Source organism: Takifugu rubripes, chromosome 11 (genome assembly GCF_901000725.2).
Source record: "Takifugu rubripes chromosome 11, fTakRub1.2, whole genome shotgun sequence".
In the NCBI taxonomy this organism is placed as follows: Eukaryota; Metazoa; Chordata; class Actinopteri; order Tetraodontiformes; family Tetraodontidae; genus Takifugu; species Takifugu rubripes.
Genome location: NC_042295.1, coordinates 3,049,485 through 3,074,797, shown reverse-complemented (window position 1 = coordinate 3,074,797; position 25,313 = coordinate 3,049,485). Strand labels below are relative to the sequence as shown.

Sequence of the window (25,313 nt, the reverse complement as noted above, 5' to 3'; positions counted from 1 at the left end):
ACTTGTAATGTGGTCAACGACGACTAGACAGGTGCTACAAATATTTACATTTTCACTCAGATTAAGGACATGACCTTAGGAGCTTTTAAGTGACATAGGTGGACTGGATGGTTGAATGTTGTGTGAATATGCTCTAGTGCTTTATATAGGTACGTACGTAAGTACACACACACACACACGATGGGCTTTTAGCACCGTCATGGTCTACACTTGTAAGTCTGTTATAGGATGGTAAAGACATTTGAGATTAGTGGCTTAACCCTGACATGCAAAGACCTAATGAGTCAAGCTGCAAATCACACGTCGCTGCCTTCCATGCTTGGAAGCTAAATTTTAGTAGAAAATGCGGTAAATATAAGATTCATGACGATATCACGTGTTTTAACAGCTTGTTTTATCAAAACACACAATCCAGGGCAAAATTATGACCTTTTAAAATTATTTATTTATATTTATATATATATATACTGTATATATATATATATATGTGTGTATATATATATATTTTCATCTCAGTTTGGTTGATATTCTTTTTTATCATTGTTGCACTTTTAGTATTTTTGTACTGAACAGAAATGAACATTAAAAACAAAACAAACGGCAAAATGAACCTATAGAAAATAAAGCTGAGAGTCGAGCAGAGCTGATTTACTTAAGGCTGGGATGAAAAGGTACAGCGTCTGTGTATTCCATTTACAAGCACTACCCACTTTTTCGGCATGAACTGGGGTGTGATGGAAAGCGCTGGCACCGTGTGACGCCTTCGACAGCTCTCGGACATGTGAAAAGTCATCCGTGCAGCCGAGCGTGGTGAGAAACGGCCGATACAAACACACAAAAAAAAAAAGTGGAGTTTGGCTGTTCGCACCACTGTCCCTCCAAAGCTGATATTCAAGGTTTGGTATATAGAGGACAAAACAAAATAATATCGAGTCTGTCTTCTGCCGTGGTGCCCGGTGCGATGTAAGAGCCAGACACGGAGCAACCAATACAGTTGGAGAGCAGTTGTAGTTTCTCCCTGGACTGCCAGAGTGCCAAGGTTCATTCAGGGGAAGGAGACATGTCCATAAGGCGTCAGCTCATCGACAGACAGCCAGGCAGGGCAGCCAGAGAGACAGTCAGGATGATATGTCAGCTATTTTACAAGGTATTCCCTCATTTATTGTTTTATAGTCTCTGTAGCACCCATCCAACCATACCGCCCTCCCAACAGAATAACAGGCCCAACATCAACATGAATGACAGTCACAACAACTACAATTGAAATGATACTTTTTTTTTTTAAAGCAACACAAAATAATAACTCTCCTCTTATTCAAGTGTCTTATTATAATAACAGTAAAACGAATGACCATCTTTGTGACGCCGAAAGAGCACCGTCTCTCTACTGTCACCTCTGACTAGAAATCTCAACATTAAAAAAAAAAAAAAAAAAAGATAAAAAATATAAAAAGCCTTCTCAGCCACATCTTAAAAAGTAACAAATAGATTGCAATAGCATTCTATACATGGCATCACTGTACAAGGAAAGGAGCTGGTAAAACTACCCACAATGCAACACATCTTCACTGAAATGGGAAAGGAGGATGGAAAAGGAGGGCAAACACTAGGTGGAGGGGCAGATGATACAGAGAGGAGGGGTGGAAACAGAGGGAGAGCTAAAAAATTATTACATATCCTTCATTTCGAACTTGCATATCCTATAATAGTTGACAGATTTGCTTCCGTATTTGGCTTAAATAGTATTTGTATTCTCAGCAGTACTGCAGGTGATCACAGCAATAGTGACACGAGTGAACAATTTACATTTTACAACCCGGCTGTTCAGGCAACTGCTGATCATCCTTCGGTTGGTTTTCACTCAATCCAATAGGAATGGCCGAGAATTCCTGTCCACGCCTCGTGTGCTTTTCAAGGGCAAAACAGTTCGCGACTCCTGGCATCCAGTAGAAGCACTAGTGATCAAAAAATGTCAACTAGTATAGAAATCTGTGTTGATATAAAGGTTATATAATAAACACTCAAATGATTTTCCATAAGCTGGAACTCAAAGTGCAGAATTATTTAAGAACTCCAAAAATATCTTGCTTGCAACACAAAACTGCCTTTCATAATAATAACAATAATTATTATAATTAAACCTCTTTTACAGAACACAGTAATAACAATAAGAGTAACAATATTGACCATAATGCCTTTGAGACATCAGCTGTAAAATGGTTTTTCCAAATAAAGACTGAAGGAAAGAAAACTGAGAGCTGGTTTATCCTGCGTAATGTCACTGAGCTATAATCACTCCACCCAAACCACCCCAGAGCCTTTAACCTGCTCTGAAATGATCTTTTGTGGGATGGCGGGAGGCGGTTAGCGCCAACACCCCCACCATCCCCTCTTCTCTCACACACTCGCACGCACACCTGATGTGAATACTTTGGGTTTGTGGCAGCAATGTTTCTTTGTGACTTTGAGCAAACAACAAACCATGAGCCAATGAGGCACGTAATGATGCAAGCCAACACGAGGGTGCGGGGCTGGGATCTGCGCAGGGGGAAGGGGTGGGGGTGGGATTGTTGGCTTAGAGGAGGGGAACCCCAATCTCCCTGTGATGAGGTGAAACGGGGGACACCTGTGGCGATGACTCCTGGATGTCCGTGCAGGTAAAGCTGGCACTTCTTGAACATTGAGGCCTCTCCTGTGAGCCCCCACAACCCGCCCCTTTTAAAGTTAACCCCACCCCCCCTCACCCCGCAGACTGCCCACACGGGGACAGGTGTAGACGGGTGGACAGAGGGCGGACCCTGCTCAGGCAGGATGGAGGTTTGGCATGATGCTGCTCAACTCAAGACAACTCAGGATGGCTGATATGGACCACTGTACACAGGGAACCCCCTCCACCTGTGAGTGAGAGCACAGGGAACTTGATTACCAAGTCAAATCTGAAGGGACGGGAAACACCAAGCGACACCTGGAAGGGTCACAGGATGGACAGAAAAGCTCCAGGCGTACCTGTGCTAGACTCCAGCCTGCTCCATGCTGTACTGCAGGTCAGGGGGCTTGTAAGTGAGAAGCATATCACTGGTGCAGGAGGAAGGGTAGCAGGCTGCTGCGTGAAGCTCCCCTTCAACGTCACATACTGCAAGACAAGCAGCCCTTTTATTTAGATGCTGTGGGCTCATTTGCAGAGGACGGTGTCGCGTTGCTGACCTGACTCTTCACGCTGCTGGAGCTGCTGGCTCCCCGTCAGCGACGTCTGACTCAGGATATCAGACATGCGAGCAGAACTCAGGGCCTTCCCTGCCAATAGGCTCATGCCCGACATGGAGTCTGCCTGGTCCTGGAAAGACACGTGTGCAATATCATCACAAGGTACTTATTTCGCACGCTTGTGTAAGCATTAAGAGGAATACACGTTATTGACAGTGGTGACAAGGGCTGTGTCCGAAACCACACACTCGTTCCCTATTCACTACTCACTACATGGGGGACATGGATTGAGTGAACTACGTAGCGCACTCAATTCAAAATTAGCTTTCGGACACTACGGCGCACGTAAAATGACGTAATGTTGTCGCATAATAATAACGAATCGTTCCCCGGGAAAGTGGCCAGGTCCATTTAATTATTTTAACCCATCGGAAACATACCCAAACACATTCAGCGCTCGTTTCTTTGAAAATGCAATATTTTACCCTAATATAATGTTTATATAATAATAATAATAGATTAAAATATTAATGTCAATAACAATAACATAACACTTCCTTATTATCTCAAATAATTAGTGTCCGGTGACATTTCCGGTGACGTAATCTAATAAGATGCTTATAGTCGCGTATAAATAAATAAAGGCAAAAAACATATTTAAAATGGAGGCAGCAATGTTCCACTAAAGTGAAAGAATTTTACGCTCTAGTAAGATATGTGAAACAAATCGCATATAATAATAATAACATAATATTACATACATTTGTACGTCATTACTGCTCGTTTACCCGCCATCGACAGATTACCACGTGATACCGTAAAGGCTGATGGGATATATTACCGAGTTCGGGTGCATCGGTTGTACACTACTTTTTGCAGTGCATTGTGGGATACATTGAGTGCACTCGCGATGCTCACTAAGAATTCGGACACTATTTCAAAATGGCGTCCACACGATTGAGTGCACTATGTAGGGTATAGGGGGTGGTTTCGGACACAGCCAAGGTGTCGCACTGAACAGGCTTGAAATCTTTGATAGCACTGAGTGAATCGGAGGTGATAAATACTCCGGATCAATTAGAGACTTTTCTAATGCTGAGATGAAGAAACGGATGTGGGGAAAGTCCTGGTCGGGTGTAGAGCTGGAAGGAGCTCAGCAGTGGCATCTCACTCACGTAGGCGTCGTCACACGTCTGGATGGTATGGTGACGTTGTAGTTGTCCACGGGACCTGTAGGCCTCACCCTGGGGGCCTCGTAGATAGCCAATACCGTTATGATCGGGCACCTCCATGGTCTGTCCGGGGGGTCTGCATTCCACATGTTCGGATTCTGATGGAACAGATGAGACAAGTCTGTAAAATACTACTTTGTAACAGCCGTAGCCGAAAAGTAAATAAAAGAAAATGGCTTGTCAGTGTGATGTCTTGTGAAAAGGTAACATTTTAATTGAAAGAAGAACCTATGTGGTTCTCACCTCTAGTTGCTGGCGCGCTCCTGATATAACCTGCATGCCTGTGAGTAGGGGAGTTGTAGGGTGGGGTGCCCCCCCTGGGTGGCCCCAGGAGCTCATTACCTTCACCAGCCTTTGTCAGCAGTCCTTCATGCGGGTGGTGGTAGCCCGCTGGTGTCTCGTCCTCCTCCATGCTCTCAGAGTGCGGTAAGCTGGGGCAAGGTGGCTGGGCCGGGTGCTGCGGTGACTGAATGTCTGGGGGGCGTATCTGGAGGAGATGGTGGTAATGCTGACCCCCGGGGGAAGCTTGGGGTGGATCTAAGCTCTCACCCTGGCTCATCTGGCGCAGAAGCAGCATTTCTCCATACTCTTGGGGCGCACCACTGGGTGGTGTGGGGGTCCCCTGGCATGGCCGGGGGTTCTGTCTCTTCAGCAGGGCAGCCAAGTCCTGCAGGGGCAGCCTAGGGTCAGCGTGGCCTGTTAAAGAATGGCGAGGGGAGAGGAGACCCTGCAGGGTGGGAGTGACGTGCTGTTGTGGTGGGCGGTAGTCCAGAGGAGTCGGGGACAGCAAGGCCTGCTGTAGTGTTGAAGGGCTGCCGTAGCTGCCAGTGCCCACCACCCCACTCTGGTAGCCTTCCAGGCCTGGGACTTTGAGGGAGGCACCTTGGAGGTAAGGGCTGTAGGTCCCTACCATCGCAGAGGTGCCGTGAGAGGGGTTATCGCTGGAGAACAGCTGGGGGTTGAACTGAACCTGTTCATAACCAGAGGTGAAGCGGCCAAGGCTGCGACTGCAGATAAAAAGGAATTCAGAGGATGATTAGCTAACAGCAGTAGACTCTAAAGTCACAACTGCGTCATCTGTAGCCACCGCCAAAGACATTGAAACTGCAGTGAGTGCATTACAAATGTATTATTGGCACCTGTAAAACCAGGTTTTATTGAAAACTCCCCTTTAATTTGTGTTTACAATGTTATTTGAGTCTGATCAATCTAATTTTTTATGCAAGAAAGTCCCGAGAAGGTCGGATATACATCTGTACCGTGTTCTCAAAGGAGTCACACTTTATACAGATGTTTCAAAAGACGTGTGAGTTATGAGCAGAATGTGATTGTGTGTTGTTCTGTTTACTTCAGGGTTGTTGGTCGGACGACAACACCAACACCACAGAGTCATAGTTTAACTAAAACTCAATGTAATTCTACCCAGACTCGACGGGATCTACTGTATATTTTAAACTCAAATCTTGACCAAACACAGCACACACTGCCTAGCCAAACAAAGGTAGATACCAGGCTCTCCAAATGGGTGTTTCAAGGTTAGCAGAAGGAAAAAGATTAGTTTTACTTCCCCAGAAGGCAGTCCTGGTAATGAAGCTAGGGGGGGTCACAGGATGACTTGTCTACTCTACATATACTTCTGAAACATTCCCATCCAACCACTCACCCAACCAAGTTGTAGCGCAGAGGGTGTTGAGGACCTCGTTTTGGTAAAACTCAGTAAAGGATTTATATCATTTTACATCAGACACAAAATAGCTTCTGCAAGTTAGCATAGATCTGTCACCTGACCAGCAGTAACATACAAAATCTCTTAACAGGAAAATAAATGCTTACATACAGTGATAGACCGATAGTAATTGAAACCAACCAAATAAAGAATGAAGATGAGTCCGAGCAGATAACATAGAAAAGATGGGGGAAAAAAAATACAGAGTCCATTTATACTGTTGAGACCTTCACAGTGAGGTGATGGGATGCGAGGGGTCACCTGTGAGACTCGGCATTGTCGGCGCTCAACTGCTTCCCCAGGACCCTGTGACCTCCTGGAGTGGACAAAAAGCCGCCCTGCCTTTGTGTTCCGCCCCCGAGCTCCACTTCCTGAACCTGAATAGTCACCTGCGCAGATAGTCAAATCAGATTACTAAAATTCGGAGCAGATGAGCGTTGGGAAATGTGTCCAACGACAGGTCACCTGCTGTGGCTGAGGTATCCCTTGGGCCAATGGGACAGCGGTGTGACCAGTTGGCCCTTGCTGACTGGTTGATAGAGAAACTCTGGGCAAGCCTGTTGCAGGCGGGCTGCCACTCTGAGCCTGATAGAGCACTGGAGTACCATGCTGATACTGGACTGAGGAAGGACCTGCTAAGAAAGGAGGACATGCGCAAATCAATCCGCAGCCCAAAGAAATGGCTCAGATAGGACAGGACAGCACATCCGTAGGGCTGGGGATGGGGAGGGGTTGCATCAAGAGCATGAAGGATGTAGCAGGAGACAGGCCAGTACAACAGGAGAGGTGGGGAGGGCCAACCCAGCAGCAGAACTACCATCTGCTCCTTCTGACAGGAGCAGAAGCAGCACTGCCAGAGTCAGGATTAGACCCTCACTCCCATCATCAGCCCATATGCTGGTGCTTCAGGCCACTCCTGATCCAGGCCAACGCCCACCTTCTTGTGCCTAAAAGGTGTCACCAGTTCCTGGAAGCATTGATGGGGGCAACTGGGTACGTCTGGGACATCATGTGTCACTGTGTCCATGCATGTTCAGGCCACAGGTGCTACTTGGCCACATTATGAGTTGGTTTAAGGACCTTCACAGAAGCTTGGCCCATCCAATTTGATTTGAGTCATGTTCTGAACCAGGTTGTTGAATTGGCCTTTCACTGATCATTTTCACACTCCCTTTATTTTTTAAATCTTTAATTTTGTGTTTAAAGTCCTTAAAACTCAGCGCCCAGGGTATGTTTAGCTTTAAGAATCCATCAATATCATTCAAGTATTTCCCACCAAAATGTATCTGATATTGGCTACTACTGTAACATGTCAATTTCCCCGATGTGGGATCAATAAAGTTTATCTTATCTTAAAAAAATGTACATGTTTAGGTCGGACGGAAAAAAACAGGAAGAAATGTAACCCAAATAAGACTGTCTTTTATCTTGACAGGTGTTTAAAAGGAGGAACCTGTTGATTAATTAGCCTAAAAAGGCTGACTACCTAAACATTTAGAGTTAAAAGATATTTAGAAAATTCACACACACATATTCTTGGGCGACTTGAAGACCTGCATAATATGCATAATCTGCAGCTCTACAGTTGATTCCATGTATCCAGATAATCAGTTCAGGGCAAAAAGTGCATCCTTTCTGCAGTGTTTATGTACGCACTACAATACACTAGTGTGCAAGTCTGTGCAAGAACAAGCCGATATAAGACAGATCAGACAAATATCTAAAAAGCAGTCGGATGATCAGCATTTTTAGGCACACTGAATCACCTACCATGCCCCTGCATTATGCCTGCAGAGCCAGGTGGAGGACTCTGGTTAGGCTGTCTGAAGAGGTGGTTGCTGGGATGTGTTGGCGGAGGGCTGGAGGGCTGAATACGTAACCTGGGGGTGGACAGGAGAGGAGAGAGATACAACGGTGATGTAACATTTCGGTCGATAGCACTGTACCACAGCGTCAAGTTCGATGTTCAATAATGGGTGAATGTATACCTCTGGAGCTGGTGGGTTAGATGACTGGGCTGGCTCTCTACGTGGCCTAATGACAGACCCTGCATGTTTCATAAACACAAGATTTGGTTATATGCAAGGGCGGCATTAGATTTGACACAAAAGAATATATCAAAAAGAGCAGATTGCAGCCGAGGCCCCATTGAAGTCTCAATTGAAGAAAACTAGAATTCTCCATCCCAGTGCATAAATCTAAGGACTCACTTGGATTTGCTGGTGGAGAATTTGTTGCTCTTGCTGGTACAGGATATGCTGCTGCTGGGTGTGCTCCAGAAAATGCTCATCCTGCTGAGCAGCATACTTTTTCTGAAGCTCCTCACATTCCTGCGCGGACACGGAAAAGTCACTACACCGACTCTCTAACGACATCTACACCGATCACATACAAGTCAATTAGGGAGGATTATGATATCAAAGGATGCTACTGGCTTTTAAATGGATACACTTCCGAAGACATCTTCTCCAGCTATGCGGCTACCTCGAAAACTGAGCTTTCCACTACGCTTACTCAGCTCAGCCATGTCGTAGGTTCGGTGGAGGATGGAGAGGATGACTGCGCATTCTCAACAGTCTACATTCAACTTGATTTATATATCTATTATTATTATTTACCATTAAACTAAGATTGACTCTGTAGATTGGCTCCATAGGACCTTCGTACAGGACTTGATTATGTGGAGCAGCATGAGGTTGACGTCTGTGAAGTGTGGATCCCACCAGGCGTGGATGGACATGCTGAATCTCCATGTTCATTTACCACATAAAATGTTGAACCTGGTTTTACAGCTTCATTCTAGTTTTAATAGTGCTGATAAAGAATTAAGTGTCCAAATAAATGGAAAAGAACGCTAAAGAGCACAGACCTAATCAAAGAAACCCAGTATGACTAAAACAAAATAAATGTGTGTGCTGTGTTTCGGCAGGATCTGAGTTTAAAAATAAATGTCGAAATTTATGTATAATGAAGATCATTTTGGGGTGGATTAACACACAGCAGCACCCCTGGAGGTAGCGCCTGAACAGGGTAGCCCAGATGCTAACTGAAGGTTCTCTGATATATGAAGATATATTTGGTGAGAAAACCAAGCAAAATGAAAATGTAACATATCAACTCATGCCCAAATTAAAATTCTAAAGTTTAGTACAATGTTTCAATGCTCTTATGAAATTCTAAATTTAAAAAATGCAAAAAAAGATTTATTTGAGAAGATGGCAGGAATAGCTCTTAATTAGACCACAAATTATGGACAGAAATTTTACTGGATTTAAAAAAAAAAAAACCTGGTTGCACAAGAGCCTTTTTCAAACCACAGCCACAAATTCATCAGGCCTGAGATCTCTCACTAGAAAACTACTCATACTTGTTGCTACTTTAGCGACTTTACATTATCTTCCAAATAACAGGCAACACCAAAATTTCTCTATTTTTTGTCGCATTTCCTCTGACTTTCCATCTTCTAATGGGCTCTGTGGCCGTGAAGCCTCCCCACACTGTGATGCCGTCACGTCCACGATTCACACAGTACTGCTGCTTTGACTGTAACTGTAATGGCGATCTGCTATGATAAAAACAGGTTTTCTCCTTATCACTCTCCCATAAAGCTGTGATGTTGCAGAACCCAGACAACAGTTGCAGTCTGGAGAGAAAAATTCATCCCAACTGCTTAAGGCGTCGGTGTTCTTCAGAACAAGTTTCTTTCCATCAATTATTTCTTCCTCTTATCTTTCTACTATAGCTTGAGCATAATTGTCAAAAGGGGAAAAATAACATACCTGTTTGAGTTTTTTGATGAGACTGCTGTTCTCTAGATGGGCTTTGAAAGCTTGGATTGTGGCCGCCCCATCAGAAAACCGTCTGACAGGCGAGAAGCGCTCCATGGGGAGATGAAGGGTATTGCAGTCCTTATAGCTGGACCTGCGTTGGCAGTCATAGGAGGCGGGCAACGCATGTGGACGGAGACAAAAGCACGCATGAACACATGACAGGTGATGTCAGTCAGTCCTGCAGGAGAGTTCTGTATACTTACAAAAACATCCCATTTCAACATCAGATCTGAGACAGACGTGAGACAAGACAGTAGCCTAAAACCTAAAGATTGAGTTTCTCAAATGTGCTTTATACATCCCATGTAGCGACAAAAGGTGTTAAGCCCCCGATGTTAACCAACGAGCCTAAAAATATATAAAAGTTTTAAAAAAATTACACGGTGAACACAAAAGAACACAACGAGCAACAAGCCAGGGAATGGACACTTAAAATGACAGAATTGCCAGTTATCTTCCAGGGTAAATCCATCAACTCAGACAACATGACGTGCAAATTTTAGACTGGTTGTCAGAGTCTCCATCAAGAAGACTGTGGGAGGACCCGTGGGGAAACCATGACTACTCTTTAGTCTGTTGGATTTTTTTGATTTTAATTCCATTTACACAATCCCAGCCATGACAAATGGCACAAATGTTGAGCCAGCAAATAGCTTCTCTTTGGACCTAAATGATTCTACCTCATTTGACTTCATGACAGCGCTTTCAAGGATTCCATCTCTGACCATAAAACTCTGATTCTCAACTGCCCACTCAATAGTGCTCTCTTGTTATGTCCCCGAGGCCTCTACAGCCCGTGGTGTTTTAATAACACAGTTCAATCTGGGCAAAACATGCCTGAGGTTCTCAAGCCTCCCAACAGTCCATGAAAGAGTGTAAACCCAATTGGGCAAGTCCAGATATAAAAAGCCAAAATAGTGACAGCAGGACAACTGAGAGGACCAAGTTAATGTCTCCGTGGTGTCTCTAAAAGGGCAAATGTCTAAGAATTAAAGGATAGTCACAAACGCAACACCCATGCGTCACAGTCTCATCTGAAAACAGGTTCACCGTCCGAGAACGCTCAGCTCATCCTGGACAGCATTTTGTCTCTCTTGAGATTAAGTTGTCTCTCAATCCACTCCGTCTGAATGTCAGACTGGATTCCCAGCTGCTTTTTAATGGTGTCGTTAATTCAATCTCTTTAACCAGTACTATTATTAGTATCTGTCCACTGGACCAATCCTAGATTAACAGTAGTTAGCGAGTAGTTGTAATAGAATATGCCACGGTTTGTGAATTAACCATCTTAAAACGAAATACTTCTGGGATTGCATCAAACTAGTGCTCCATTTCATTTTCTTTTTATTTAATTGAGGGTTTTTTTCTATTTATCATAACTACCTTCTACTTTATTCCTCTTATAGAACACAGAGACCTACAAATTCAAACTATTACGAGTTAATATTACTGCTCTGAAAGAGTTGAGCTTCAGCAACTGAGGTTCTTTTACCTGATATGATTAAATTGAATAACACGTGTTACTGATGTACTGTGTGTGGGGACCAGTGAGGATACTGGAAATCATTACAACATATTTAGATTCGGAAACTTCCTAAATTGAATTGCTCAGGTGCACCTTAAAGGCAGAAGTTATACCTGTATATTAAGAGGCTTACATTGAATTAATATGGCGAAGTACCTGTTGCTTAGCACCCATTCCAGAGCTTTAAGTGTTTGGAAGGTACACAGCCTTCAGTGGTTTGATCACACATTCAACAAAAGCAGCCCTGTGTTTATTTAAATTGTAATTTTATTCTTTAAGGTAAATGTTTGAGTGTGTTTGTGCGTATACAGCTCAGAGCTGGCGTGTCCCCTCACCGGGTGTGTGTGTCGGGGGCCCAGACCACCCTCTGGCGGGGGCCCTGAGGCCGCTGTGACTCTGCTGAGGGCTCGCCATGTGAAGTGCTCATAAGCGCGTGCGTCGTGTGCCGCTTGGAGCGGTTCGCCAGGTACCTGGGCCGCAGGGAGGGGGGAGGACGGGGATGAGGATCGGAAACAGGAAGCAGCGCTGGTCAGCTCTCTGTCCTCAATGGCTAATGAACGGGGGGAAGGCCCGTCCCTTCCCACCTCTGCCAGAGGGTGCCATCATTCATCATCATGTTTGCCAATCAGAAAACATTAAATTTGTAACAGATTGATGTTATACTCTTAGGCTATCCAAGAACACCCAGCTTTAAATTTAATGGCTGATTTTGCAAGCTTCAGAGTTAGCAAAGCTGTGTGAGAAAGAGTGAAATAGCCCAGAGAATAATTTGCCACATAATGAGATAAGAAAGCCAAAGAAGCTGCTGGCCAGAGAGAGACAAGTGGGCAGAATTTGGTGATAGATTTGGTTTGGAAGTGTGGCAGAAAGCAGAAGAAATGGGGAAAAGGCCAGAGCACAGTGGTCACCTCCCTCGCCAAAAAGCAGAGCAGCCTAGAGGCACTCCCAGCAACCCAGGTTACCAGCATGATCAGAAGATGGTGCTGTCTGAGGAGGACCAGCTGGGACCATAAGACCTGGACTTCTCTACATTTGCAAATCTGAAGTCACATCAGAAGATTCTCAGTGGAAAACCTATATCCTAAACCACAATCATTACTTAATCTGGTGACTGATTCACTAATTTGTCTGATTTTTGTCTCCAAATTCTTTGAATTACTTTCTTCTGAGTCAGTTATTTTCTCTTTGTGCAGCGATTAGAGAATTACCTCTTTACCTATAATTTTTCCTTCATCATAATTTTATACATCAGACATTAACTTCCTACTTAAGCCAGGCAGCCGTGAGTAGACTGATAAATGACGAAAAGCCGAATAGGACAGTAAACCTGGTATCTAATGGTTGTCACGGGTTACTATGCTTCCAAACTTTCCATTTCAGACAGCACCTCTGCGGAGTTTTCCCTCTGTTTATAGCCGTTACGGATTACCTCTGTACTGCCTCTTGGTCTGGTTCTCCATCCGAACCTTCTTCATCCACAGGTGCGACAGCGGGGATCGGGTGCTGAGGGAGGCGGCGAGTATCAGTTACCACTTCCTGGGTTATTATGAGGACACAAGTAGTAATATACGCAGGGAGAAATCCAAATCCTCACCGGGCTGGCGACAAGTGGTGATGGTCCCCGTGGCCTCTTAAGTAGCTGAGCATGTAGCTGAATATTAGCCCCCCCATCAGAAGCTCTCCGACCAAGTGGCCCCATGCCATTAAGCAGCTGGAGGGTTGGTGGTTGTAAGAGACACTGCTCCTGTGGGAACCACACAAAAAGTGTTCAATGTAAGGGTAAATGAGTCATATCATTCTACAATCTAACCTGACTTCTAACACTAGCTGAATACTCACACAATAAACCCAACCTAACAGTTTATACCTTGTATTCAAGCTGTTGTGTGGGTTGTAAGCTCTGTGTGGGCATCAGAGTGTGCATTGGTCCCATCACTGGGGCCAGCGGGGGGAACGAGGGCTGGGGCACCGCACCACGTGGGAAACCTGGAGGTAACCTTTGTAAGTCTTCCTGCATCTCTGCCCTGGATTAAGATGAGGTACAAGAGAAATGTGAGTCAAAACCTTCGTGCTAAAATGTTTGATGCTAGGATGAAGCAATTTAGAACCCGGTTTCTCGAGTGGTTTCTTGTCCATGTGCTCTATACACTTATGCCATTATCTGTTAATTTCAAATTCCAGGGATTAAGCATGATTGCCTTGGTCCATTCAGCATCATGATCTGAGGACTCTCAGGATCATTATCAGCCCATTTCTCAAGGAGTCTACATTTTGGAGGACCATGAACCTCTCCAAAAGATAGACAGCACATGCAAAAAAGCCAGACGCCCCTTTTTAAAAGCCATCAGAAATGTGATCACTTGTAAGCATTTGTAAATGGATGGGTGCCAAATTACAGACAAATGTGAGCTAATGGTATGAATTAAGGTGCCAGGAGACGCTCAAAGATGATGGCTTTTCTTTCTGCTGCTGTCCTTAAATTAGAGCACAAGCTTCCAACAAGAACTGTGTAATGACTTGAAAGCTGTCATTTACTGAAACGCTTTGATTTACTCTGCATCTGCAGGGACTCTGCATTAGCATATGGTAAAAGTTGCCTGAATAAATAAAAATTCATGTATTCTCGAAAAGAACTGCTGGAACAGTGAGCATTAGTAGTGCTGTTTGAAGCCTGAAGTTTTTTAATAAACTGTTACAACTGTTTATCCACTCACCAATGCAGAGCATCTATTTAAAGGGGGGATAAACGTCTGTCAGTGAAGAATGACTAAATTATCTGTCTGCCAGCAGTGGAGGTCATGCACATGACTTCATGGTTTACTGGGTGCTGTGTGTGTAGAATAAAGGGCATATTATGCTTCTGCGTAGCCTATCGGCATCGTGAACGTGTTTAACGTCATCTATGCTTCAGTGGAATGCTAAGCAACTTCCCGCCAAAATGGTAGAGGGTGCGTCATTCCGAGTAGACTCTGCAACTTCCCAAATTTAGATCCAAACTACAGAAGATGGGCAGCTTTATATATAGCATCTATTCCCATTATTAGGAAGCAATAAGGAAATCCAGAGACATTCCATCAAATTGGCGATATGACTGTTGCAGTTTGTATAGTTTGGAAGTTGAATCCATGCTGTTGTGACTCTTGTAAGTATAAAGGGGTGGGTAGTTAAGATCAGGTTAAGAGAGGGTTTCGCGTCAGGGCAGGGGTAACTGTGCCTCACTGAGAATTATGAGTCTCTTTATCATAACTTATACAGATTTGGAAAATAGAAAGTGCCTCATCACGTAGATAAAATAAAGAACATGCAAAACAAGATGATGAACCGATGTTTGACAGTATGCAGGGCTTGTGCAAGTGTTTTCAGAGTGCAACAGATCCTCTGAAGACTTAAGTGGATTTAACCCTCTCTCTTATTCAATTACAACTTCACCTGCACTGAACAGAAGCGCTGAAATAGAAAAAGTGAATGGGGTTAGCTGTAAGTCTATATTTATATCTATGTTTGGCTTTATTGCATTATCTCTTTTGAGCTGTTCACATCTCTGCAGCAGCACATCACGCCTATCAAAAATGATTGAAATTCACTTTCGTATGCGACCACAGCCAATGTTGGTATAGCATCAAGCCTTAGAGAGGTGCGCGGACGTGCTTTACCTTTGGTCTGGTACCCCCACAGTGTGCCGCCTCATTGAAAGGTAACGAGCCATGGCCTCAGGAGAAGGTTCCTCTCCTTCGTCACTGTCTAGTGCCATGCTGCCGTCCGGCTAAAACGCACACAACATTCAATTTACAGTCAATAAATAAAAGGGAGGCATCGGCAAAACTATGATCACATGATGCCATCATGAGGGACCAGTGCCTGTATGTTATCATGCAGTGATGACAAGAGCAGATGAACTCACCTCAACTATCTGGTTTTCTGGGTTGATGAGCTGGACGTGAGGAACAGTCATGCTAACAGGATTGCCCTGTGGATCCGTCTGCTGGGCACATGCACACAAAAGGTCAAGCAAGGATTACACCAAATTACCAACAATCTTCTTAGTGCAGCAGGTCTGACGGATGGGAGCTAAAGCCAATTTACTTAATTCAGTTGTTTTATTAATTGTGCGAAGATGCATTAGGCAGACTTATAGGGCAAAATTAGCTCTTGACATCATATTAAATTAATTTATTAATTTATTTCTCATAAGCACCTTGAAACAATTTTGATTGTATAAGACGCTGTATAAATAAAGATTGATTTGATTTGATTTGATTTGATTTGATTTGAGAGGATGTGGTCTACTCAGCATTTGGATTTTGAATCTGATTGTAATGACGAATGAACACAAATATTAAAAACCCTTCATTTGTGGGAGCAAATTCAAACAAAAAAGAAATCTTTTCATGTAAATGCGAAGCGCTTTCATTTAAATGAATAAAAATGGAATGAAGAAAATAAGGCAGCTTCTAATCTTATAATCAAAAATCAAGTATGGATATTATAAAAAGCAAAGGCAGGACATTTGAACAGTCGCGATGTACCTGTACAGCATTAACAGGATAGCTAATGGGGCGTGGCATCGGCAGGACAACAGGCAGAGTCTTGTGTTTCTTGAGGCGGTCCGCCAGCAGACTGTAGATGGCGCTGTAGTGATCGTAGATGTCTGTTTGTAGGGACTGAAAAAGAAGAATGCCCCTCGGTTGAATTTGGAATAGATCTCAAATATAACAGTGCAAAACTCTGGGAAAACTATGCATCCAACCTGAATGGTGCGTTCACGGTCCAAACCCATCTCAGACATGGCGATGAGGACCTGCTCACTGATGAGCTCCGTCTCTCTCTCGGTCTTCACCTGCTCACATTCGGCTATCAGCTTCAAAGGGAAAAAAAAATGAAGAGAGAGATTAAATGACTTCCTCAAGACCAGTTATTAGTTAATGGGATTGAAATAAAAACATCTAATAAATACAGACTCAAGTTGAAGCCTGTGCATGAGCCAAACTATGGGAACTGACGCAATACACGTCAGATATCTTTAAAGGACAAATAAAACCGCAGCGAAGAAGCAACTATTGTAGAGAGCGAGATAAGACTGGTTTGCTGTTACAGCGGCGGCCGTGGCCAAAGGTTTTGAGAATGAGTGAATGATTATCAGAGCTGTAGTTAATCCGAATTTGTGGCATTGTTTTTCTACCTGCCTATTGCGACTTTTTTCGAAAACTAGCCCTTTCATTTCTTGTCCATGTGTTCGTTTGTCAATTTTTTTATTTTTTCCCCCCATTTTTCCCAATGGGATGAAGGTTTTTGGCCATTGAGCCGAAGATTTCGCGCATGAATGACATGTCTGTCCTGCAGAAGTGGCTTCTCTGCGCCGCTGGTTTACACCAGCCCATCCTCCCAAGGTCTTGGCTCACTAGGTGTGCAGATCCCTTTACACCTGCGGCTATTCTAATCCCATGTGAGGCATAGACATATGCCAAAATGGGGATGAAGCCATAGAAAGAGGTAGACCGAACATTGTAGACAGAGGAAATTGTCTGTTAAAAAAGGCGCAAACACATATAGAGCGCCTATGGTGCGTGCGGCCTAGTCCAGATGCTGGAGTTTCTCAGGAAGTATGAAATGTCCAGGCTGAAACAGCTTTGGTTTTAGGTTTTGAAACGTCAACACTCTTACTTGTGTCGACGATAGAATCACTGACATGATGTCGGCTGGTCCTTTTAAGGCTGGACTGAAAGGGAGTAAAAATGTTCATCGTTTCTATTCCCGGGCTTAATTAATGTTCATGGTAAAGACAGATGTCATCTGATGAGTCTTCGTAATATTCATAAGGCTCTTTCTTTTTAGATATAGATTAAATACAAACGTATACAGCTTCAAACTGCTCTAGAAATGACGGGGTCTCAGAGTGAAGCTCTCTTCTGGTTGGAGTAAATGCTCCTACCGTGTTGATGCTTTAAAATCGTTCTCACCCTATCAAACTCGGGGTCAGGGTCTCCTTGCCTCATCCACTTATTCTTGCAGATCTGCTCCATGGTCAGCCGTCTGCTGGGCTCCAGCACTAACATGTGTCTGATCAGGTATTCACAGTCTGCAGAAGAAGACACAGATGGTGACTTACACCACTACAGCATTAGGCTGTGGAGGTAACAAAGAAGAAGAGTCGGGGGAAGAACAATAACCCTTACAAAAACCCTTTTTTGCTGAATTCCAGTCAGGAACTGAAGTTTTAAAGTGCTTAATTGAGAATGTGAATCATATTAATAAGACTTGCTGAATTTACACTGTCTAGATGGATGGAAAAGATGAAGGCAGAGGTCCTACCTGTGGACATGAAGAAGGGGATGCGGAACTTGCCACTGAGGACTCGCGCTCGCAGATTTTGTAGAGTGCTGCCATCAAAAGGCAAAGCACCGCAAACCAACACATATAAAACCACACCTAAGCTCTGCAAGACAAGGACCACAGATAATGAGCACTGGGCTTTCAAACTAAATCCAAGGATTCCTTTTAAACACAACACGCACCCATATATCTACTTTAGGCCCGTCGTACTCTTTTCCTTCAAACAACTCCGGGGCAGCATAGGGTGGACTGCCACACCACGTCTTCAAGAGCTGTCCTTTTGAAAACATGTTACTGAAGCCAAAGTCTATCAGAGAAAAGAAGGATATCGCTCATCAATTGCTGTAGAAGAACGTGATCAAACTCATTTGGATTCTAACAGAGCTGGTCAGTTACTTTATTGAACAGTATCGTAAAATTTGAATCCAAATGCCTCTAAATGCAACATCCAAATGCACAAACCTGCTATTTTGATATTGAGATTGTGGTCCAAAAGCAGATTTTCAGCCTTTAGGTCTCTGTGGACAATGTTGCGGCAATGGCAGAAATAAACTGCAGCAACAATCTGCTTGAACTTCTTCCTGGCGTCCTTTTCTGCCATACGGCCATGAGCCACTAAATGGTCTGCAGACACACACATAAGACATAAACTCTTTCGTTTTATCCCGATAAATGAAATAAATTGATTTCCACACCAGCAATAAAAAAAGAAAAGAAAGAAAGAAGTTTCTTACCAAATATCTCTCCACCGCTGGCGTATTCTGTAACCAGATAGATCATTCTCTCCGTCTCCATCACCTGAGAACACAAAAAGGCCCACTTTCTGTGACAGACCAACACCGGGTGGTAGGAGGTTCGCATATTACACAACAGCATGACTAAGGCGAAACGCATTTAAACATTATTTAATCATTAAACATGCAGTGGTTTATCAAACACTCCTCTCCAACAGCTGATTCTCATGTAGTTGTTTAATACAGCGGCGACGCATGGCTTGAGCCCCCATTCATAGTCTAGGAAGCCAGTTCAAGGATCTGGGACCCAATGTGAAGGTTTATTGACAATGTCCAGAGAAGACGGTCTTGCTCATCATCAAATTCTGTTGACAAAAAGACCATGTGTGGCTGGATGCTAATGATTAGGACGATATCATTTCCACCCCATGAGACTCTGAGCAAAGAGGCTCCGATTGTTGGCCACATTAAAAGAATTTCAAACTTTTGAAAAACTAAATTCTAATAAATACAATTATGTCATTTGCATTGATTTCTAGTGACGTCGTTTCTGAGCAGAGAATAGAATCAACATTGTTATTTCGAACAGTGGTGGCTGGTTGTGTTTGATACACTCGATCAAATGCAGGCAAATACCTGCACGTCGGTGTTCCAAGCATCAAACTATACCAAATACACTTCTGCAGATGGCAGAGTGCATTCACGAGGACAGAAATATCCACCACCCCAACAATTAGCTGCACCAATTACAGCCGTGTCACACTACAACAGCACATTTGAAATAGATTGCAGAGTGCAGCACCGTCATTTTGTCAAGTGAAAATGGAGATTAAGAACAAACTTTGGGTCAGAGCACAAAAACGGGGGTCAAGTGAAATCACACCCTGCTGGAGAGGCACATGCACGTCATTTGTCCTTTTCAGACGGGACCGTACGTCTCAGGCGTGTGAAGTGGCTCTGAGGACCAGGGCGAACGTGTACCTGGTAGAGGCGGATGATGTGGGGGTGCTTCAGCAGCTTCATGATCTGCACCTCTCTGAAGATCTTTTTCAGGTTTTCATCATCCAGCTGAGTCTTATCGACAATTTTTATAGCCACCTGGAGAATGAGGAGACAAGAAAGGAGGACGAATGCTTAGAGAGGAGAGCACAAACGGGCAATAGAGGGATAACAACAAGTAAAGAATGACAAGTCTCAGGTATTTCAAAGCTGAAATGTCTGTGTCCCAGTCAGATTATTGATCTAAACCAATGATCTATGTGTAGCCGTTATGAATTAGTTGTTATTGTTGTTATTGCACCACTGTAAAGAACAAGACTTCCATAAATGATGAGTTTCCAAACATTGCGCAGTGCCTAATATTAGTAAATTATGCAATGTGGCAAATCATTGGTGAATATTATCACGATTTTAACAAAGATTTTTTTTTAATGAAAGGAATTCACCATAAACAGCCCATTTAGATGCCATTTCCGGTTTCACTTCAACTTACTCGATGCCCCTTCTCACGATTCTCTGTTGATCTAAACTAAAACATCGTTTCGCACAAGGACTGTTGAAACACAACGTGATAAAAATCTGCTAACATTTCAAAAACTGCATGAAATCTGACCACAAAAAAACCCTTTTTATTGCGGGAACATTTATCATTTACCAAGGATTAAAAAAAACTTTCTCCCAAACCAAAACTTTCCCCAAAAAAGCACATTGTTAGGTGGGAACTTTTAAGACTTCCCAGAAATTAACAGTCACAGTCAGGCAACGATACCACGGACCCATAAATCATCAGCCTGATTTAACCACACGTCATTCCAAAAACCTCTACTTAAATTATTTGGGGAATCGTTTCATATAGAATTAAGGCATTCTATCTGATTACAGGCAAATATTTTACAGCCAGAACGCTTCTCACGACTGGGAGGACCCGTTATGATAAATGGTAATCGTGTTAGATCCGAAACCAACAGAAAAGGTTGTGTGGAGTGTAGATTGGATGTGACCCTGGTGGTACACGAGTGGGTGCCTGACCCATTTGCCCTTTGACCATTTGTGCAAACAAAAGGGGACCTATTTTCAGAAATAAAATATGAAGCAGCACTCCAGCATTGCGTAACATAATTATTCAAACAGAACTGGTTATGCAGTGTTTCATTCAGCACCCTGGATCAATGCATTCACTCTCACCGGCCTCTTATAGGGCCAACGGTGCCCCATTGCAGCTAATCTGTGGCGTTCCAAGGACGGCGTCAGTTAGCAGCGTGGCGCGCTTAACACGGTTATAATGAGGCTGATCCAGAGCAGAAAGCTGGATCGATGCGGTAATGTCTACAGTCGACGCTGACGCAGGTGTACACACAAACAATGTGGTGCTGCTCTCATGCCATTATGGATGACGTTAACCTTCATTAAAAACCAACCACCGTCGACATCAACGCTCCACTTTGATGCCTTCTTGCACAGCACGGCCTGCACAACAAAGGTGCCATTTGATTTGTCTACCAATAAACAGTACTTGAATCTTTTAGCGAGCGCGTCTTCGGTGCACGTCACTCAGGACGGGGTTGTAAACAGCGTTTTGGTATGACTCAAAGACTTTCACGACATTGTGAGATGAGCCAAAAGACAATATCAACAAGGTTGAGTTTAAAGGATTGGATTGGAATTTAAGAATGTGGAGCGGAACTGTTTTAGGTGGTTTGTGAGCCTCTGATGGATGCGAGAGTGGCAAAAATCTACGGTCACATGAGCTGAGCTCGGAACATAAACACCGGTAACACTTTGCTCTTATCTGGAGGACACGCAACTTAAATCCCACCTGACATGTGAAAGAGAAAATATTTGCTATACAGGCGTCTGAGTCTCGGAAAGACCAACCATCACAACTACGCAAAGGACATTTATGTCACACGTCGTGCCAGTGTGTCGTAGCAATGTTTGCAGCACTGGGTGTGTAGCGGGCTCTTAATGCTTGTCTCTACACAGACAAAAAAAAACACACTGCTATCCAGAACCCGCATGCAGGACTCGACGGTACCTGTATTTGTCTGTAAGGTTGAAACGTCAGCATGGTGTTAGGTCAAATGGAAGGAGCTCAGAGACAGGATGCATCGAGACACAGTACTAGGGAAGACGAACAGAAAATGTTTGGAACAACCAGGACATTTCCCAGAGCCGACACCTAGAAATAGGGGAAATGGTTCTTGCCAAGAGATGAAACCAAGAACCCAATGGTCACTTTGGTTAACCCCAAAGTTCCTGCGTGCCCTCAGACTGGGCTGAAGGTTCCCCTTCCAAACAGACAATACCTGTAAACACACTGCCAACAACAGTGACAACAGGGTTTTATGGAAAACACAACCCTCTCTGGAGGGTCCACTGAGTCTCCATCCGAATGACTAAAAGGATCTGCAAGAATTCTGAGTCTCCCTCTGGCAGCTCTGCAGGCATCATCATCAGCTGAGACCATGTGGTACCACCTCCTAAACACCCCATCACACTTTAATCTCAGTGTGTAATTCCCAGGGCGTTCAGAGGAGTTTCAGGACATATGTTAATGTGCCAATACATTTTCACTTCTTTTTTTTTTTTTAGCAGAGACAGGTGTGTAATAAACTGGTCTGGGTGTGTAATAAACTGGTCTGTTTCACTTCAGGCCTTGGTGATTGATTTTTTTCCAACAACAGGGACATTTAAGCCTGTGGTCTCGTGCCGCCCTGTTAAAGCCGAAAAATATAAAAATATATAAATAACTCAGTCCGAGGTCAGTCGGAGTAACTTTTATTTGCACCCACAGACAGGTTGTCATGCAGCAAGAAGATAAAGACGTAGTGTTTGGCCTTCAATCACAAAATGTAAGAACGCGGCACGACATTCTAAAACATAATAAAGTTGAGTTAACGTGCAGTTTCACAGAGTGAGACGGAGACAAAGTAACTAATAGAAACCCCAAACAAGCATTTTCCATTGCGATAACCTTTCAAGTCGTTTTTGGACCTCTGATGATGCTTCTCGCCAGACCCACAAGAGCTGGAGGGGACCCCCCCTGAAGAGGGTGAGAACTGGAGCTCTACACCTCATGTTCAAGGGCTGTGACCAGTGTCGCTGGTTTCCACCTTTCAATGCATTTCCTGTTTCTCAATGGCCAATTCAAGAGACGGATCAAAGTCCACAAATACAAATAAAACACCAATTCTAGGGTCTAAATGCTAGCTGTCGGTTGACACTCGTGTCTTTACATTAGCTCTTGCAATCTTTTAACAACATAGTTGCTTAGTGTCACCGCTCCCCTGGCATATAGTGTCCTGAGCATTAATCCAGCTTTAATGTGTCACTGTCCATTAACCCTGCTCCACATGCTAAGCAGAGGTTTGTGTTTTCTGTGCATGTGTGCAAATGCATAAAGACAGATTTGTACTGGTGCTTCGACTTTTGAGGCCAGACAATTGCTGCAGTCAGAAAAGAGCAGGAAAGCCTACATATACTCCACAGGCCATTTACTCGTTACTTTCTGCAGTACAGACATCGCCAGGTTGGTTGTTTTTCTAAATAGGAACTTTTATACATTTGCAAGGCTCTTCTTAAAGTTGCACTGAGCTCTCTCAGCTAGTTTACAGCAGCAACATCTGTGCGGCCATGCAAATGTAGCAAAAAGGGACGTTATATGCCCCGTCTAAAAGGTTTAGAGTCCTCTCACACGCACCCGTCCAGCGGCGTAAATTGACAAACGAACACATGGACAAGAAATGAAAGGGCTAGTTTCGATTTTATCTGCCAATCTTCTTTTTTTTCCTTTGTCATCTTCTTTTAGCAACTTCAAATTCAAGTTCAATGTCGCCAAAAACACACCGCACTTCACAACCCCCGCTGTCTATTTGCAGCTGAACAGCAACATTAAAAGTCGTGCTGGCATGAAATATCAGCATCTAGCCAAACAGCTAATAAGCTAGTTGTGCTAAGCTACTAGAGTGGAAACGATCTGATTCCCTTTTTATTCTCGCCGATACCCTTCTCCCCGTCCTCTGCCACATTAACCCCAACAAAGGCCTCCTTTCCCCTCATTAGAAATTGGTGCACATGGTGCACTCGGCTGCATCATAAGGAAGGGGATTTTGATGCTATATCCTATACAGTATCCCCGTAGAGGTGAACCTCCTTCCGCGGATCAGAGGTGTCACCAGAGCGGGCTGACCGTTGTCTCCACCGCTCGAAGGCCCCGGCGTCCTCCGCGACTACGAGCTCCATTATAGCTTTAAAGACACGCTGACAGCTTGTGACCATTGGTCGGTGCCGCAAGGACATGGCCTCCCTTACCTTTGCTTTGGTAATGATGTGGGTGGCTAGTTTGACAACCGCAAAATTTCCCTTGCCGATGGTCCGCTCGATTTCATAGTGGCCCACACGGGCAGGGGGGGGCCTGGTGGCCGAAGTGTGGCCCGGGTTGGTCAAGCACCCAGCGGCCGTGCTGGTACGACTGGAGTGGTTAAGGCCGGAGGGTGGCTGGACTCTGTTCTGGGAGCCCATGCCTGCGTGGGTCGCTCGGGAAGGATGCGTAATCGCGGCCGCGGTAGACCCAGCAGCACCTCCGCTCGACACGGCCGCCATCTTCTCGCCTCTCTGCAGGAACAACAAGCAGCCTTGCGCAGCGCGCATCCTGGGCACGCCCCCGCCCTGCGTCATTGTACGTGAGCGCTCTTCCGCAGCGCCCTCTCTAGGTTGTAACCACGGCAACCGTCCGCGTAACAAATGACCTCATCCGCAGAAACGTATTGTGGTTGCCGCGGCAACGACGACGTGCGTATTATCCCCGTGGTTCCCATGATTCAGTGGTTCCCCGCAAACTGCTGAAGTGCACGAACGCACGGTTTCAGGAGACGGTCATTAGGGAGCCTAAATGAACAGCCGGTTTTTATTGAGCCGACCCAAAGGTATTATAAATAATAGTCTGAGCATCGTGACGGTGACGGAGGTGGCAGGAACCAGCTAGGCCGCATGCCACCTTCTCCCAGATCAGGTGTTGACGTCTATCTCAGCAGGTAGAAGCATCAATCATCAGGGCAGAAACCTTGACAGGACATACATGTCATTGGATAAGCTACAGAAAGTCCCAAAAGACACCATAATAGGGTCGAAAAGCACCCTTTTATTGTAAAAATAAATAAATAAAAAGCTGTTTGGTAACATCATTCACCGTCATTCCCATCATTCCTGATTTTTCTTCCATTTAACTGGTTTTCAGTCACCAGTCAGCAAATAATACTAACAAAACATGTGTGACATTAAAATATTTTTAATATTTCTTTTAATTGTGGGTCTATGGCTATTTAACATGTTGTTCAAGTCTCACAATCAAAGCCCCAACTCACAAATACCTCTGTATGGTTGTGAGGTTACCCATGAAGAGCATGAATTTTTGCACAGTTCTTAGGGGCACCACCTCCCCCAAATAAATAAAGTAGCAGACTACCAAATGCAGAAGCAAACGACGGCCTTATATGTTTATCAAATGGCTGATGGGATGAAACATTTGAGTCCGAGACATTTACATGTAAAGAAATTGGACTTACAAGACAAACACAATAAAGGAATGCATCTGCAGGTGTATCACGTTGCAGCAAGGGAGGCATGGAGGACAGAGGAGAAGCAGGACAGGATCAGCAGGATTAGACGGGGTCACATTAGATTAAATTTATCTGTTCATGTCACTGAGAAACATTTCTAGGGCAGCAAAGCTAA

General features: G+C 44.2%; 1 protein-coding gene across 4 annotated transcripts; it reads right to left on the bottom strand.

The window, feature by feature from the left end:
- Nucleotides 1-425: 425 nt before the first annotated feature.
- sik3 (SIK family kinase 3) lies at nucleotides 426-24,220 on the bottom strand. Of its 4 annotated transcripts, none has more exons than XM_011608190.2 (26): nucleotides 23,892-24,220; nucleotides 19,563-19,679; nucleotides 18,582-18,645; nucleotides 18,310-18,471; nucleotides 18,030-18,154; nucleotides 17,827-17,950; nucleotides 17,475-17,593; nucleotides 16,265-16,375; nucleotides 16,044-16,178; nucleotides 15,419-15,499; nucleotides 15,171-15,280; nucleotides 13,385-13,541; nucleotides 13,112-13,261; nucleotides 12,947-13,020; nucleotides 11,853-11,987; nucleotides 9,942-10,083; nucleotides 8,373-8,492; nucleotides 8,151-8,209; nucleotides 7,933-8,042; nucleotides 6,628-6,797; nucleotides 6,424-6,551; nucleotides 4,680-5,443; nucleotides 4,380-4,534; nucleotides 3,205-3,334; nucleotides 3,007-3,133; nucleotides 426-2,895 (listed from the first exon to the last, which is right to left on the bottom strand). In XM_011608190.2, the coding sequence occupies exons 1-25, from the start codon at nucleotides 24,180-24,182 to the stop codon at nucleotides 3,012-3,014; spliced, it is 3,855 nt and encodes a 1,284-aa protein (XP_011606492.1). In that variant the 5' UTR covers nucleotides 24,183-24,220; the 3' UTR covers nucleotides 426-2,895; nucleotides 3,007-3,011. The 4 variants fall into 4 exon arrangements, with proteins under 4 accessions (XP_011606492.1, XP_011606494.1, XP_011606493.1 ...); XM_011608192.2 differs by having other exon boundaries at nucleotides 6,628-6,794; XM_011608191.2 differs by having other exon boundaries at nucleotides 15,419-15,496; nucleotides 23,892-24,219.
- Nucleotides 24,221-25,313: the final 1,093 nt, after the last annotated feature.

Coding starts and splice junctions, on each gene's coding strand:
- sik3 (XM_011608190.2), bottom strand. CDS start 24,182: ATGGCGGCCGTGTCGAGCGGAGGTGCTGCTGGGTCTACCGCGGCCGCG. Junction 6,552..6,627: donor GGATACCTCAGCCACAGCAG/GTGACCTGTCGT, acceptor CTATCTGCGCAG/GTGACTATTCAGGTTCAGGA. Junction 5,444..6,423: donor GACAATGCCGAGTCTCACAG/GTGACCCCTCGC, acceptor TTTTATCTGCAG/TCGCAGCCTTGGCCGCTTCA.